General features: G+C 45.5%; 1 protein-coding gene across 1 annotated transcript in view; it reads left to right on the top strand.

Annotated features, from left to right (window-relative positions):
• The window catches only part of LOC137560811 (uncharacterized), a 146,460-nt gene that overhangs the window by 6,526 nt on the left and 124,006 nt on the right, over positions 1-15,928 (top strand). Inside the window, exons 2-5 of the mRNA XM_068271946.1 lie at positions 3,029-3,179; positions 6,121-6,181; positions 12,886-12,900; positions 13,574-13,738. Of these exons, the coding sequence (XP_068128047.1) occupies positions 3,029-3,179; positions 6,121-6,181; positions 12,886-12,900; positions 13,574-13,738 (392 nt within the window). The remainder of the gene's footprint in view (positions 1-3,028; positions 3,180-6,120; positions 6,182-12,885; positions 12,901-13,573; positions 13,739-15,928) is intronic.

The raw sequence follows: 15,928 nt of genomic DNA on the forward strand, positions 1-15,928 counted from the left end.
TAAGATAATAAGTAGGCATAAGTTATTGGGGGAATGGGGGCACCAAATGTTTTCAATTACAAAGAATTTTAGATCTTAAGGTTTGTAACCAGAAGAGATTCTGGGCAACATATGAAAGGAGTCTGTTTAATTACGACATTCTGGATTCATGGCACCCCCACACGGGGTAAAAACTCTACCCCTCTGCCAAACATCCCCTATTAGCCCCAGCAATTAAAACGCACATGGAAGTGATAAGATCTATGTCGAGGAGTAATGACATATCATTACTAACTACTTTAGGCCCTGTTCAGACTATGTGCGTTCCTAGCCGTTTTTACAGAACGCATACAGAAATATTTTATGCATAGAAATGGCTACTAATATTTTCTAATGGCCTCGTTCACATGTATGCGTATGAGACGCATACGTTACTCATCCGCATTGCTGCACACAGTTCTGTGCGTCACGCACAAAAACGGATGCAATAAAAGTCTATGGATGAGTATCAAAAAGGCGTACTATTGCATTTTAGCATACGTTTCCCTCTGCGGTTCCCAGAATTCTTTTTTTTTTTTCCCTGGGTCACGTGTGTGTGCAAAACGCATTAGAAAACGCATTCGAACGCAAGAAAAACCAATGCATTTTTCAACTTGCGTTTCTTTGAATTTATACGCGTTCTACAAACGCTGACAGTCTGAACAGGGCCTTACACAAAAATCCAAACTTTCAACCTGGTTTATCTCCAGGATGGTTTTGGAAAAGTGGGCTCCCTCCGGATGTCAGCATTTTAGACTTGGTTGGGCATAGATAAAGTTAGAACAGATAATGGATTATGGTGTTATCAGGTCAGTAGCCTCCTTTCGAAACATAAGGACAATATCCGTAAAGACATAAATATTTATGAAAGGAGTTTTCTCCATTCTGGGGTGGGGAAGGCAATGACAGCTAAGTTCTATTTTTTGCTAGATAGTTCCCAAACAGATCCTCTACCTTAGTTCTGTAGAAATTGGGAACAAGACCTAACCCATATCCCAAACTTAGATTGGGCAGTAGTTTTTCAGGAAATTTGGACACCAAGCTATACTTGTAAGGGATCGCTCCTCTCGGCCGCAGTATAGTCTGAGGCAGCGACAGAGGTAGAGTCAGCTGACACTTAGGCAGGGGTTTATGTAACAGGTGGTGGTATGTGATGCTGACCCTGGCTGGGATTGAGCCCTGGTCTCTCATGTCAGAGGTGGTGCTCTTGGCCACTATACTATAGCTGACACACAGTCAGGAGGTTTACTGGTTACTATTGGTTACTCAGCTGGCATGTATTGCCACCCGCGTCGGCTGATCTCTCTCTCAGCTGATACTTAAACAAGATGAATGCCTGCGTGTGATTGGCTGCTGTGTGCATGTGGCCGGCCACTGATTGGATGCTGTCAGTATTTAAACCTTGCTGTGACACTTGCATCTTGCCTGTGATAGCTTCTAGCTTGCTGGTTGTGCTGTTACCTGCTGTTTATATTATATTATCTGGACTTTGACCTCGGCTTTGATTACTGGACCTCCCTTGTCTGCTGCCTGAACTGACCTCTTGCCTGGAATATCGTGACAACCCTTGCTGCCTGGTTTGATTTTGGAAACGTTCTTTGACTACTCTCTGCCTTGCCCTCCGGTACTGTGATATTTCTGCTTACCCGTGTATGACCCTGGACTGTTGCTGCGGTTTGCAAGGCCGGATCTTGGAGATGTTGTGTAGATGGAAATTGCAGGCCCTAGCTACGGTTTGGATGCGGGGGGTGAAGGGGAGGGCTGAGTCCAGGGTGACCCCCATGCAGTTGTCTTGTGTGGTTGAATGATTGTGCCATTGACAGTGACGTATAGGTCTGAGGGGGGTGAAACAGCACGGGGTGGGAAGATTAGGAGTTCAGTCTTATCCAGGTTTAACTTTAGGAACCTGGCAGACAACCAGGATGAGATAGCTGAGAGGCTGGAGGATACCTTCTCCATGGTGGTGGTGGAGAGGTCAGTGGTATGGAGGTTTTTCTTTTCTTGGTTCTTCTTTTCTTGGTTCTGCTTCTTCTTGTTGTTTTTCACTTGGTTGGCTAATAGAACTCCTGCCTTGTTCCTTTAAGCACCTCACTCTTTAAAGGACACACCAGATGTGAGAGGGATATGGAGGCTGCCATATTTATTTCCTTTTAACCTCCCTGGCGGTCTATTAAAACCGCCAGGGGGCAGTGCAGCTTCCCCTGTCGCCATGGCGACGATAGGGATGATGTCAGAGGGCATCCCGATCCACCCCTCAGCGCTGCCTGGCACTGACAGCGCTGCCTGGCACTGATTGGCCAGGCTGCGCACGGGGTCTGGGGGGGGCGGCGCGGCGGGTAGCAGCGAATCAGCGTGGAGCGGCGGTGATCGGTTTGTACATGCAGCTAGCAAAGTGCTAGCTGCGTGTACCAAAAAAAAAATATGCAAATCGGCCCACCTGGGCCTGAGAAATCCTTTGCGGCAGCATAGCCCTAACTCAGTTCGGGCTTACCGCCAGAGAGGTTAAACAGTACCAGTTGCCTGGCTATCCTCCTGATCCTCTGCTTCTAATACTTTTAGTCATAGCCCCTGAACAAGCATACAGCAGATCAGTTGCTTCTGACATTAATGTCATATCTGATGAACCTGCATGATAGTTGGGCATGTTGGCACAATAGTTTGGCAGGTTGATCCACCAGTTGGATTGGGCAAACCACCAGTTATCATGTCGTACACATGCCCAACTATCGTCCAACAGACCAAGTTTAGATGAATTGGATGGAATAGTTGCACATGTGTATGAGCTTTGAGACGCAGCAAGATAAACATAGCAGAGAGTCACATGGAGGCTGCCATTTCCCTGACTGGCGGCTGATTGGTCCATGCTCCAGTCTTCCATCTTTGGGCTCCTGCATGTCCATGTACACCCTCTGCTAGCAGTCTCCCTCCTCTTGCTGCACTTACGTATATTGCATATCTACTGCTAGGTTTATTGCTGAGTAATGACAATGACATGTTTTCTTGTTGACAGGTGTGCAGTTTCTGGTGATGTGACAGTACTATGGAATGGCAATGCTACTGAATCCAGAATCAGCATTAATACACTGAGGTTTAATGGACAGAGCAGTCTCTACATCTTCTGTGATGTGCGCCTGTGTCTCAAGACCGACAACTGCAGCCAGGTGAGTGTGTCTATGTGATGTCACCACAAGGGGGTGTGGCCAGGTGTGATGTCACCACAAGAGGGTGTGGCCAGGTGTGATGTCACCACAAGAGGGTGTCGCCAGGTGTGATGTCACCACAAGAGGGTTTGGCCAGGTGTGATGTCACCACAAGAGGGTGTGGTCAGGTGTGATATCACCACAAGAGAGTGTGGTCAGGTGTAATGTCACCGCAAGTGGGTGTGGCCAGGTGTTATGTAACAACAAGAGGGTGTGGCCAGGTGTGATGTCACCACAAGAGGGTGTGGCCAGGTGTGATATGCGCCTGTGTGTCAGGACCGACAGCTACAGCCAGGTGAGGAGGAGAGATATCTGTCAGCATATAATAATCTGGTCAGAATGCAAGCACACAATCATAGTCCTCGCTAGGGATGAACTACGATCTCACATAGTAGTCATTTTTCAACGAAAGTCCCAATTATGACGCAAAATCATAATGCAAAATTTCAAACTATTATTTTTTGTTTGTTTGTTTTGTTTTTGTTTCAAGAAAAGTTTCATTAGAAACAAAAACTGAGAAAACACCAAACATAGGCAATTGTTATGAAACTCAAAACAGAGATACATACAATCAACAGTTGCGTTATGTAAAAAAAATATAATTACAAGCATAACAATCCTTAATATGAAACACATGCTCATAAGAAATGTACTGGTACACAGACATACTTAACATATACAAACACAACAGATATATGTAGTAAAGACCACCGGGAAACTTGTCTAATAACCCAGCGAGGGTCAACTACTGTGAAATTAATTTCAAATATAATCACAATTAGAATGTGTCATTTTGCATTGACTTGTAATTTTGCAAAAATCATCTATGTGAATAAGCCCATTGATTTCAATTCATTTGGTGAAAAAAAAAAATCAACCGAGTTAATTGAAGGGTGCTGCTATATTAATTTAGAGCTGCCTATTCCTCAAGGTCTGGGGTATCCCCTTCCCCCTACCAATACTTGGAGCAAAAAAAGTTAATACAGAGGGTGGCGCTACAAACAGGCAGAGCTGAGACTCGAACACTGGTTGCCTGTGTCAAAGGCAGAGCCCTCAACCACTACACTATCCAACCACCACTGGCTGGACTATTCCGGGATGTATAGTTATTATGCACACAATCCAATATATATATATATATATATATATATATATATATATATATATATATATATATATATATATATATATATATATATATATATATATATATATATATATATATATATATGTATATATATATATATATATATATATATATATGGATAACGTCAGTTTTTCTGGTATATAAATTTGTTTATTAAAAGTACAATTTCACATAAAGCCTGGCATTTTTATCAGACCTTAATATTTATGTGAAATTGTACTTTTAATAAACAATTTATATACCTAGAAAAACTGACGTTATCCTTTCATATATATATATTGGATTGTGTGCATAATAACTATACATCCTGGAATAGTCCAGCCATGGTGGCTGGATAGTGTAGTGGTTGAGGGCTCTGCCAGTGTTCGAGTCTCGGCTCTGCCTGTTTGTAGCGCCACCCTCTGTATTAACTTTTTTGGGAAAAAAAATGTCAGCATGCCTGCCCATAAATGTGGACGCACACACTCATTTATGCAAAAAATATGTTGGAAACACTTTAGTGAATTCTGGGAACGTCATTCCAGATGACTTGTGAAAATAGCTGGAAATGAAGACTGCATGCAAATCATAATTACAATCAAGATTGTGACTGCTAAAATTATGTGAAAATTCATGAAAGGTAAATTATCCATTCTGATCAACATGACTTCTCTCCGCCATGTTCCCTGGAGTTCTGGGCAGCCACACTTTGCCTCCAGTTACTGGAAGGTGACATCAGGTGCTGCATCCGGATAAGGAGCTACGTAAAACTGGCTAAACAGAGCTTTGGAATAACACTCAACGTCTGTGTATTGTTATTGATGTAAATTGTATATACATCGGAATACACAATTCTTTCTGACGCACGTTTCACACTTTCTATACAGTTGTTATACAGCTGAAGGTCTTTATCTGGGGCTGATATCCAGGGATGGTGACCTTCTATCTAATTCACAAAGGGAAGGGCATCAGATGGTGTTTGGCCTGTGTGTGGTTTGGTGTCCATGCAGATTGACATGTTACCCAAAATAACAACATAATTAAACTTAGGAATTATGGGTGCTGCAAGGATCCTGAAAGATCCAGGACGTTCTGGGGCACCAAGAAAGGAAGCAGAGTAACGACACATCATGTGGCCCCCAGCAATGTTCACCCCAGTTCTCTTGCCTCTCCTTGGTGACCATTATGGCATGGTGACATAACAATCCTGACTCTGACTATAACAAATACATTTATGTTATCCATGGGAAGGGCCACAGTAAGGCCACAGGCCAGATAGATGATCTCTGTACTGTATGAGGTGAAAGCACAGACGCCACAAGTGCATTTAGGAAGGACTCCGCAGCTGATTTTATAGAGAGAGAGGGGTCCAGGAGGGAGGAACACCTGATTGGCTGCCATGTGTCTGCTGACTCTGGGGTGAGTGGTCAATTTTTGACTCCATGTATAAGTATGCGGGGGCGAATCAAACGCACCATCAGTTCACTGGTTGGCAAACAGCCGATGATTGCCAGGAACTGTCCTCCGGCAAATAGTTCCGGCCATCTCTACAGGTGAGGTTAGGTGAGGTGACGTTAGGTTTGTTGAGGTTAGGTGAAGTTAGGTTAGGTGAAGTTAGGTTAGGTGAGGTTAGGGTAGAGAGATTTATCGTCCGTCAGTGTCCTGATTACTCAAGATGTAAAGTACGGCAAATTTCTGCAACTCACACATGATTCTTTAAAAATACATAAAAATCTAGTTCTTTCTTAATCTCATACTTCTCTTTATTTTCTGCAGTGTAATCTCTCCATCCCGGATTCTGGCACCAAAGAGATGGTCGTTGCGGTAAACCTGACAGGTACACGGTCCTTTCTTTCCTTCATACATAATTTATTTCTAGATAGCAGGCCTATTCTCTACAGTGTATACATAGTGTTGGGCGAACATCTAGATGTTCGGGTTCGGGCCGAACAGGCCGAACATGGCCGCGATGTTCGGGTGTTCGACCCGAACTCCGAACATAATGGAAGTCAATGGGGACCCGAACTTTTGTGCTTTGTAAAGCCTCCTTACATGCTACATACCCCAAATTTACAGGGTATGTGCACCTTGGGAGTGGGTACAAGAGGAAAAAAAATTAGCAAAAAGAGCTTATAGTTTTTGAGAAAATCGATTTTAAAGTTTCAAAGGGAAAACTGTCTTTTAAATGCGGGAAATGTCTGTTTTCTTTGCACAGGTAACATGCTTTTTGTCGGCATGCAGTCATAAATGTAATACAGATAAGAGGTTCCAGGAAAAGGGACCAGTAACGCTAACCCAGCAGCAGCACACGTGATGGAACAGGAGGAGGGTGGCGCAGGAGGAGAAGGCCACGCTTTGAGACACAACAACCCAGGCCTTGCATGAGGACAAGAAGCGTGCGGATAGCAATTTGCATTTTGTCGCCATGCAGTCATAAATGTAATACAGATGAGAGGTTCAATAAACAGGGACCGGAAACGCTAACCCATCACAGATGTTCATTGTTCATGTTACTTGGTTGGGGTCCGGGAGTGTTGCGTAGTCGTTTCCAATCCAGGATTGATTCATTTTAATTTGAGTCAGACGGTCTGCATTTTCTGTGGAGAGGCGGATACGCCGCCGATCTGTGACGATGCCTCCGGCAGCACTGAAACAGCGTTCCGACATAACGCTGGCTGCCGGGCAAGCCAGCACCTCTATTGCGTACATTGCCAGTTTGTGCCAGGTGTCTAGCTTCGATACCCAATAGTTGAAGGGTGCAGATGGATTGTTCAACACAGCTACGCCATCTGACATGTAGTCCTTGACCATCTTCTCCAGGCGATCAGTGTTGGAGGTGGATCTGCACGCTTGCTGTTCTGTGGGCTGCTGCTGCATGGGTGTCATAAAATTTTCCCACTCCAAGGACACTGCCGATACCATTCCCTTTTGGGCACTAGCTGCGGCTTGTGTTGTTTGCTGCCCTCCTGGTCGTCCTGGGTTTGCGGAAGTCAGTCTGTCGGCGTACAACTGGCTAGAGGGGAAGGATGTCAATCTCCTCTCTAAAGTCTCCACAAGGGCCTGCTGGTATTCTTCCATTTTGACCTGTCTGGCTCTTTCTTCAAGCAGTTTTGGAACATTGTGTTTGTACCGTGGATCCAGAAGGGTATAAACCCAGTAATTGGTGTTGTCCAGAATGCGCACAATGCGTGGGTCGTGTTCAATGCAGTCCTAGGCCGAAGAGGTCATAGCCTAGGGTCACAAAACCTGTTTATTTGGGCAATTTCAATGGTGGCGAGTCTGACGTACATAAATCGCAGCAATGGCCGTTAGCAACGTCTGAATCTCACGAAATGTCTCATGCAGGTAGAAGACATATTGTTAGACTTGGATTCCAAAGATGGGGTCCCTACATCTCTGCAAACCAGAGTTACAGGGGTCCAAAATTGGTAAAATCCCCCATAGGATTTCATTGCCTCCCTATTTCACTTTCCAAAATCTCACACCATTTCAAAGGGCAATGGCTCAGCAGTGGCAAAACTCACCAGTCATGTTCCCCCTAAGGGTCCCTACAATGCTAGAAAATTTGGTACTGCTGAGCCATTGCCCTTTGAAAAGATGTGAGATTTTGGAAAGTGAAATAGGGAGGCAATGAAATCCTATGGGGGATTTTACCAATTTTGGACCCCTGTAACTCTGGTTTGCAGAGATGTAGGGACCCTATCTTTGGAATCCAAGTCTAACAATATGTCTTCTACCTGCATGAGACATTTCGTGAGATTCAGACGTTGCTAACGGCCATTGCTGCGATTTATGTACGTCAGACTCGCCACCATTGAAATTGCCCAAATAAACAGGTTTTGTGACCCTAGGCTATGACCTCTTCGGCCTAGGACTGCATTGAACGCGACCCACGCATTGTGCGCATTCTGGACAACACCAATTACTGGGTTTATACCCTTCTGGATCCACGGTACAAACACAATGTTCCAAAACTGCTTGAAGAAAGAGCCAGACAGGTCAAAATGGAAGAATACCAGCACTCCCTTGTGGAGACTTTAGAGAGGAGATTGACATCCTCCCTCTCCTCTAGCCAGTTGTACGCCGACAGACTGACTTCCGCAAACCCAGGACGACCAGGAGGGCAGCAAACAACACAAGCCGCAGCTAGTGCCCAAAAGGGAATGGTATCGGCAGTGTCCTTGGAGTGGGAAAATTTTATGACACCCATGCAGCAGCAGCCCACAGAACAGCAAGCGTGCAGATCCACCTCCAACACCGATCGCCTGGAGAAGATGGTCAAGGACTACATGTCAGATGACGTAGCTGTGTTGAACAATCCATCTGCACCCTTCAACTATTGGGTATCGAAGCTAGACACCTGGCACAAACTGGCAATGTATGCAATAGAGGTGCTGGCTTGCCCGGCAGCCAGCGTTATGTCGGAACGCTGTTTCAGTGCTGCCGGAGGCATCGTCACAGATCGGCGGCGTATCCGCCTCTCCACAGAAAATGCAGACCGTCTGACTCAAATTAAAATGAATCAATCCTGGATTGGAAACGACTACGCAACACTCCCGGACCCCAACCAAGTAACATGAACAATGAACATCTGTGATGGGTTAGCGTTTCCGGTCCCTGTTTATTGAACCTCTCATCTGTATTACATTTATGACTGCATAGCGACAAAATGCAAATTGCTATCCGCACGCTTCTTGTCCTCATGCAAGTCCTGGGTTGTTGTGTCTCAAAGCGTGGCCTTCTCCTCCTGCGCCACCCTCCTCTTGTTCCATCACGGGTGCTGCTGCTGGGTTAGCGTTACCGGTCCCTTTTCCTGGAACCTCTTATATGTATTACATTTATGACTGCATGCCGACAAAAAGCATGTTACCTGTGCAAAGAAAACAGACATTTCCCGCATTTAAAAGACAGTTTTCCCTTTGAAACTTTAAAATCGATTTTCTCAAAAACTATAAGCTCTTTTTGCTAAAAAAATGTTTCCTCTTGTACCCACTCCCAAGGTGCACATACCCTGTAAATTTGGGGTATGTAGCATATAAGGAGGCTTTACAAAGCACGAAAGTTCGGGTCCCCATTGACTTCCATTATGTTCGGAGTTCGGCTCGAACACCCGAACATCGCGGCCATGTTCGGCCCGAACCCGAACATCTAGATGTTCGCCCAACACTACACGTGACCCGTTCGGCCAATCACAGCGCTAGCCGAACGTTCGGGTAACGTTCGGCCATGCGCTCTTAGTTCGGCCATATGGCCGAACAGTTTGGCGAACACCATCAGGTGTTCGGCCGAACCCGAACATCACCCGAACAGGGTGATGTTCTGCAGAACCCGAACAGTGGCGAACACTGTTCGCCCAACACTATGTATACACTCTGTGTGTCTGTGTTGTGTATATGTATATTGTGTATATGTATATTAAGCACATGTATAAAGTATGTATATACAACATAATAGCTGAGTGCCACTAATGAACAGAAACTGCAACAATTATCTCTAGAATGAAGAAATCTCAGAATGCAGTTCCTAAAAGTTGTCATAAGGGGCCGGGTAGCTATTATTAGTTCTTACTGTAGCCAGAAGACGATATAAACAGACTAGTCTTGATGAAGGGCGAGTATGCAGTTGATACCAGTGAGCAGGGACAAGTGTTGTAGCTGCAATACTAATGGAGATAGCATGCACTCAGTCGCTGTGTCTGCACTAGGCAAAAGCGGAAAGGAAAAGTGAGGAAATTAATCTGTACTGAAGTGTGGGCAATGGTCCGTGTATATGGGGGGGTGTAAGCTGGAGCAGGGAAGGGTAGGATAAATATGGTAGGGGTAGTATGAAGAGGGGAGGGGTAGGATGGAACAGGGAGGGGTAGGAGGGAGCAGAGAAGATGGGAGGGGGGTAGGATGGAGAAAGGAGGGGTAGGATGGAGATGGGGAGAGCATGAATGGGTAGAAAAGCGCAGTGAGGAGTAGGCTGGAGAGAGGAGGAGTAGGCTGGAGAGAGGAGGGGTAGGAGCTAATGCTAATGTTTTGCTTTGGCAATGCTAAATGATTTGGCCCTGCCAATAAAATTTTTTTTAGATTTGAATGGAGGTGGGAGGGATAGTGCAGGGAGGAGTAGAATAGAGTGTGGATGGATAGGATGGAGTAGAGAGGGGAAGGGTAGGATGGAAAGGGGAGGGGTAGGGTGGAGCTAGAAGAGGTAGGATGGAGCCACGAGGAGTAGCATGGAGGGGGGGGGGGTTATGATGGAGCTGGAAGGGGTAAGATGGAAATGGGAGGATTAGGGTGGAGCAGGTAGGAATAGGATGAAGAGAGGGAGGGATAGCATAGTGTAAAAGACAATAATACCTGCGCCAAATACAGTAAAATACCATACTTTTTATTAACCACCCTGGCGGGTTTTTTTTAAATAAAAAAAAAACTATTTCATGCAGCCAACTGAAAGTTGGCTGCATGAAAGCCCACTAGAGGGCGCTCTGGAGGCGATCTTCCGATCGCCTCCGGCGCCCAGAATAAACAAGGAAGGCCGCAATGAGCGGCCTTCCTTGTTTTGCTTATATCGTCGCCATAGCGACGAGCGGAGTGACGTCATCGACGTCAGCCGACGTCCTGACGTCAGCCGCCTCCGATCCAGCCCTTAGCGCTGGCCGGAACTTTTTGTTCCGGCTACGCTGGGCTCAGGCGGCTGGGGGGACCCTCTTTCGCCGCTGCTCGCGGCGAATCGCCGCAGAGCGGCGGCGATCAGGCAGCACACGCGGCTGGCAAAGTGCCGGCTGCGTGTGCTGCTTTTTATTTGACAAAATCGGCCCAGCAGGGCCTGAGCGGCAGCCTCTGGCGGTGTTGGACGAGCTGAGCTCGTCCAGACCGCTCAGCAGGTTAAGTACCTAGATTAAAATCAAATGTAGCAGCCTCCACCTGATAGATATTAGAGGAAGAATGACACCTTTGTGCTAAGTGACATCATAACTCCACCACTAAAACCTCCTTTATGATTCCACACTCTGGCGTTTTCTATCTACCTATGCTTGTTCTATCAGGACATTCACTCAGATAGTTTTCATCAAGGACAAATCCTCTTATTGATATGTCCTAATTTTCCAATTATATATTTCGCCAAGAATATGTCCAGCTTCACAGTCACCAATAGACGTTCTTCCGCTTTACTCGGTATAACTTGCAATGAAGGAACTTTGCTGTCTATAAATCACGAGGAATCTGAGACCCTCTCCTCTCCCCTTTCCTGGATCATCACGCTAAAAGTGAGTTAAAACGAGGTGCACCTCCGCAAGTATTAATGACTCTATTTACCATTTTCATTGCAAGTTATACCGAGTAAAGCGGAAGAACGTCTATTGGTGACTGTGAAGCTGGACATATTCTTGGCGAAATATATAATTGAAAGATTAGGACATATCAATAAGAGGATTTGTCCTTGATGAAAACTATCTGAGTGAATGTCCTGATAGAACAAGCATAGGTAGATAGAAAACGCCAGAGTGCGGAATCATAAAGGAGGTTTTAGTGGTGGAGTTATGATGTCACTTAGCACAAAGGTGTCATTCTTCCTCTAATATCTATCAGGTGGAGGCTGCTACATTTGATTTTAATCTAGGTACTTCATAAAAAGTATGGTATCTTACTGTATTTGGCGCAGGTATTATTGTCTTTTATAATTTTAAAACGTAGGGGTGGGGAGCTCAACCCCTTTTATATCTTGCAGCCTGACTAAAATTTAACCTGAAGCGCCTGCAACCACAAATCAGGGATAGCATAGTGCAGGGAGGGGTAGAATGGAAAGAGGAGGAGTAGGGTGGAGTGGAGAGGGGTAGAATATTGCATGGAGGAGTAAAATGGAGTGGGAGGTGTAGAATGACAAGAGGGGGAGGAGTAGGATGGAGTGGGAGGGGTAGGATGGAGAGAGGAGGGTTAGGATAGAGCGGGGAGGGGTAGGATGGAATGGGGAGGGGTATGATGGAGTAGGAGGGGTAGGATGGGGAGAGGAAAAGTAGGATGGAGTGGAGAGGGGTAGGATAGGGTGGGGAGAGGTAGGACATTAAATGGAGGAGTACAATGGAGTTGGAGGGGTAGGATAGAGAAAGGAGGAGGAGTAGGATGAAGTGGGGAAGGGTAGGATGGAGTTGGGAGGGGTAGGATGGAGCTGGGAGGAGTAGGATGGAGAGAGGAGGAGTAGGATGGAGAGAGGAGGAGTAGGATGGAGTGGGAGGGGTAGAATGGAGAAAGGAGGAGGAGTAGGATATAGTGGGAGGGGTAGGATGGAGAGAGGAGGGTTAGGATAGAGCGGGGAGGGGTAGGATGGAGTAGGAGGGGTAGGATGGGGAGAGGAAGAGTAGGATGGAGTGGAGAGGGGTAGGATGGAGAGAGGAGGAGTAGGATGGAGTGGGAGGGGTAGAATGGAGAGAAGCATATTTTTAGCAATACAAACTACTGAATTTCTTGTATAAATCAATATATACTGTATTGTATAAAGCAATATATTTGTATGTAAATTGCCTATATCTAAATCTGTGTTGCTCTCTTTGTCTTTCAGACTCGGGATGTTACAGTAAGTACAGATCACACAGTCACACCGCTCACTGCTGCTCAGGCCAGTCTGTCACAACTTAGCAGAGGAGGTGCAAATATAATCCACCAATCAGATCAGTGATGTTGGGATGTACCATGGACGGGTCGGGGGGGTGGGGGCGGAGTGGGCGGATAACTGTGTACAGGTTTGTGTACAGGACACACATTCACCGATACTGGTATCCTGTAAATGCTCGAGTTACTTAGATAATGTGGGTCACACTAATTGTGCAGTGTGCACTATGTTTCCAGTGGAAGAAATAGCAACTTTATGCAGTTGTAATCATTCTTCAAAGCAAACCACCAGAATATCTTTCCCACTGACTTTGATGAAGTCAGGGCCGGTGCTTCCGTAGAGGTAAAGGGGGCAATTGCCCCAGGGCCCTAGACTTTTACTGCATGTTTTAACTTTTGGGGTCCATCTGAAAACTGCAAAACCAGGATTCCACCACACATCTGGAGGAGAACTCCCAGAGGTCCTGACTGAGGACAGTGTGCAGGAGGTGTTCAGCAGAGCCAAAGGCAGAGGAAAGTTCTGGGGAATAATAGACAGGTACTCAGAATGTGAGCAGCAACTGACAGATGGCCAGGGAAAACTTGGCAACCCAAATAGCACTGAGCCCATCTTTCATGGCCTGGTCTTCTCTCTGCAGGTGGAGGATTTCCCATGTGTAGAGACTGTGCCGGGTCCTGCAGCTCTGGTCCATGTTACTGTCCAAGCGGCTTACAATGCATCCCAACGACTGAATGTACGACACAGACTAACGAGTGCTGCCCCTCTGGCTTATACTGGGATAGCAGCAACACATGCTGCACAGGTGAGTGCTGCCCCCTCTGGATTATACTGGGATAGCAACAACACATGCTGCACAGGTGAGGACTGCCCCTCTGGCTTATACTGGGATAGCAACAACACATGCCGAACAGGTGAGTGCTGCCCCCTCTGGCTTATACTGGGATAGCAACAACACATGCCGAACAGGTGAGTGCTGCCCCCTCTGGCTTATACTGGGATAGCAACAACACATGCTGCACAGGTGAGTGCTGCCCCCTCTGGCTTATACTGGGATAGCAACAACACATGCTGCACAGGTGAGTGCTGCCCCCTCTGGCTTATACTGGGATAGCAACAACACATGCTGCACAGGTGAGTGCTGCCCCCTCTGGATTATACCAACAATACATGCTGCACAGGTGAGTGCTGCCCCCCTCTGGCTTATACTGGGATAGCAACAACACATGCTGTACAGGTGAGTGCTCCCCTCTGGTTTATACCAATAATACATGCTGCACAGGTGAGTGTCCCCCCTCTGGATTATACCAATAATACATGCTGCACAGGTGAGTGCTGCCCCCTCTGGATTATACCAATAATATATGCTGCACAGGTGAGTGTCCCCCCTCTGGCTTATACAAATAATATATGCTGCACAGGTGAGTGCTGCCCCCATCTGGATTATACCAATAATACATGCTAAAAACAAGGAACACCAAGAGCCCCAATAGTGTAATATGTACTGGTAAATGGGTACTAGATAGAGTAAATATTAATACTCACAAACCAGGGTTACCATTAGGCAACCACTGTAAAGGCAGGCGGGGAGATTTTCCTGACCCCACTCAGGAATAAGAAGTCGCTCTCTGTAGATGAGAAAAAGGGGGTTCAACCCTCCACCCAGGGTGGACTCAATATTATGCAGGAGAACAGAGGCGCCAAAAGGATAAAAGGAAGCTAAATGAGCTTAAATACCAAATTCTTGGTAATTAGAGGAGGTAGTGGTGGACTTACCTCCTCCAAGTAGACACACAACGACTGTAGTAAAGACAGTCAATATATTTTATATATGAACTCCAAATATGCAACACGTTTCGCAGGTTTGATCCCGCTTCATCAGGCAATAACAACGGAGCAATAGCATATGTGGTCAGTAGAGGAGCCAGGCACCACATCTATTTACCAAGAATTTGGTTTTTAAAGAGACACTGAAGCGAAAAAAAATATATGATATAATGAATTGGTTGTGTAATATGAATAATTACTAGAAGATTAGCAGCAAAGAAAATATTCTCCTATTTTTATTTTCAGGTATATAGTGTTTTTCTAACATTGCATCATTCTCTAATATGTGCAGATTGCACAACACTCTGCATTCAAAATGATTCTTTCTGAGCAGTCTGTGAACTAATGACCTCTCCTCTAGCAGAGGAAAAGACATTTGTTTACTTACAGTTGAGATAATAAAAGTCAGAAGAAAGCCCTCTCCAGGACTTTGAAAGTCGTAGGGCTTGATTCACAAAGCGGTGCTAACAGTTAGCACGCTGGTGAAAAGCCCTTTATCATGCCTAAACTCAGTTTAGGCATGATAAGTTTAGGTGTGATAAGTTTAGGTGTGATAAGTTTAGGCATGATAAGTTTAGGTGTGATAAGTTTAGGCATGCTAAGTTTAAGCGCCAACTGCGTTAGCACCGCAGTGCACAGCTGATCAAAAGTTTTACGCTAGCAAAGACTGGTGCACTTTGTATAAAGTTTAATGGCGCTGCTTTGCGTGCGGGACTTTGCAAGCGATCTAAACTTATCTAAACTTAGCATGCCTAAACTTATCACACCTAAACTTATCACACCTAAACTTATCACGCCTAAACTGGCTTTTCACCAGCATGGTGCAATGGTTATCATGCCTAAAGTCTTTTAGGCATGCTAACTGGGTTAGCACCGCTTTGTGAATCGAGCCCGTAGAGCTTAATGGCTTTTTTGCATAGAGATAACAACCGGAATTTCTTAACTCTTCCTGTACTGGAAACAATTAGACTGATGTATCTGATCTTAATGTTTTATTTCTTAGCTGTACTACACATACAAATCATAATATCATCATTTTTTTTCCGCTTCAGTGTCTCTTTAAGCTCATTTAGCTTCCTTTTATCCTTTTGGCGCCTCTGTTCTCCTGCATAACAACACATGCTGCACAGGTGAGTGCCCCCCTCTGGTTTATACCAATAATACATGC

This window comes from Hyperolius riggenbachi, chromosome 3, assembly GCF_040937935.1.
Source record: "Hyperolius riggenbachi isolate aHypRig1 chromosome 3, aHypRig1.pri, whole genome shotgun sequence".
NCBI classification, from domain to species: domain Eukaryota; kingdom Metazoa; phylum Chordata; class Amphibia; order Anura; family Hyperoliidae; genus Hyperolius; species Hyperolius riggenbachi.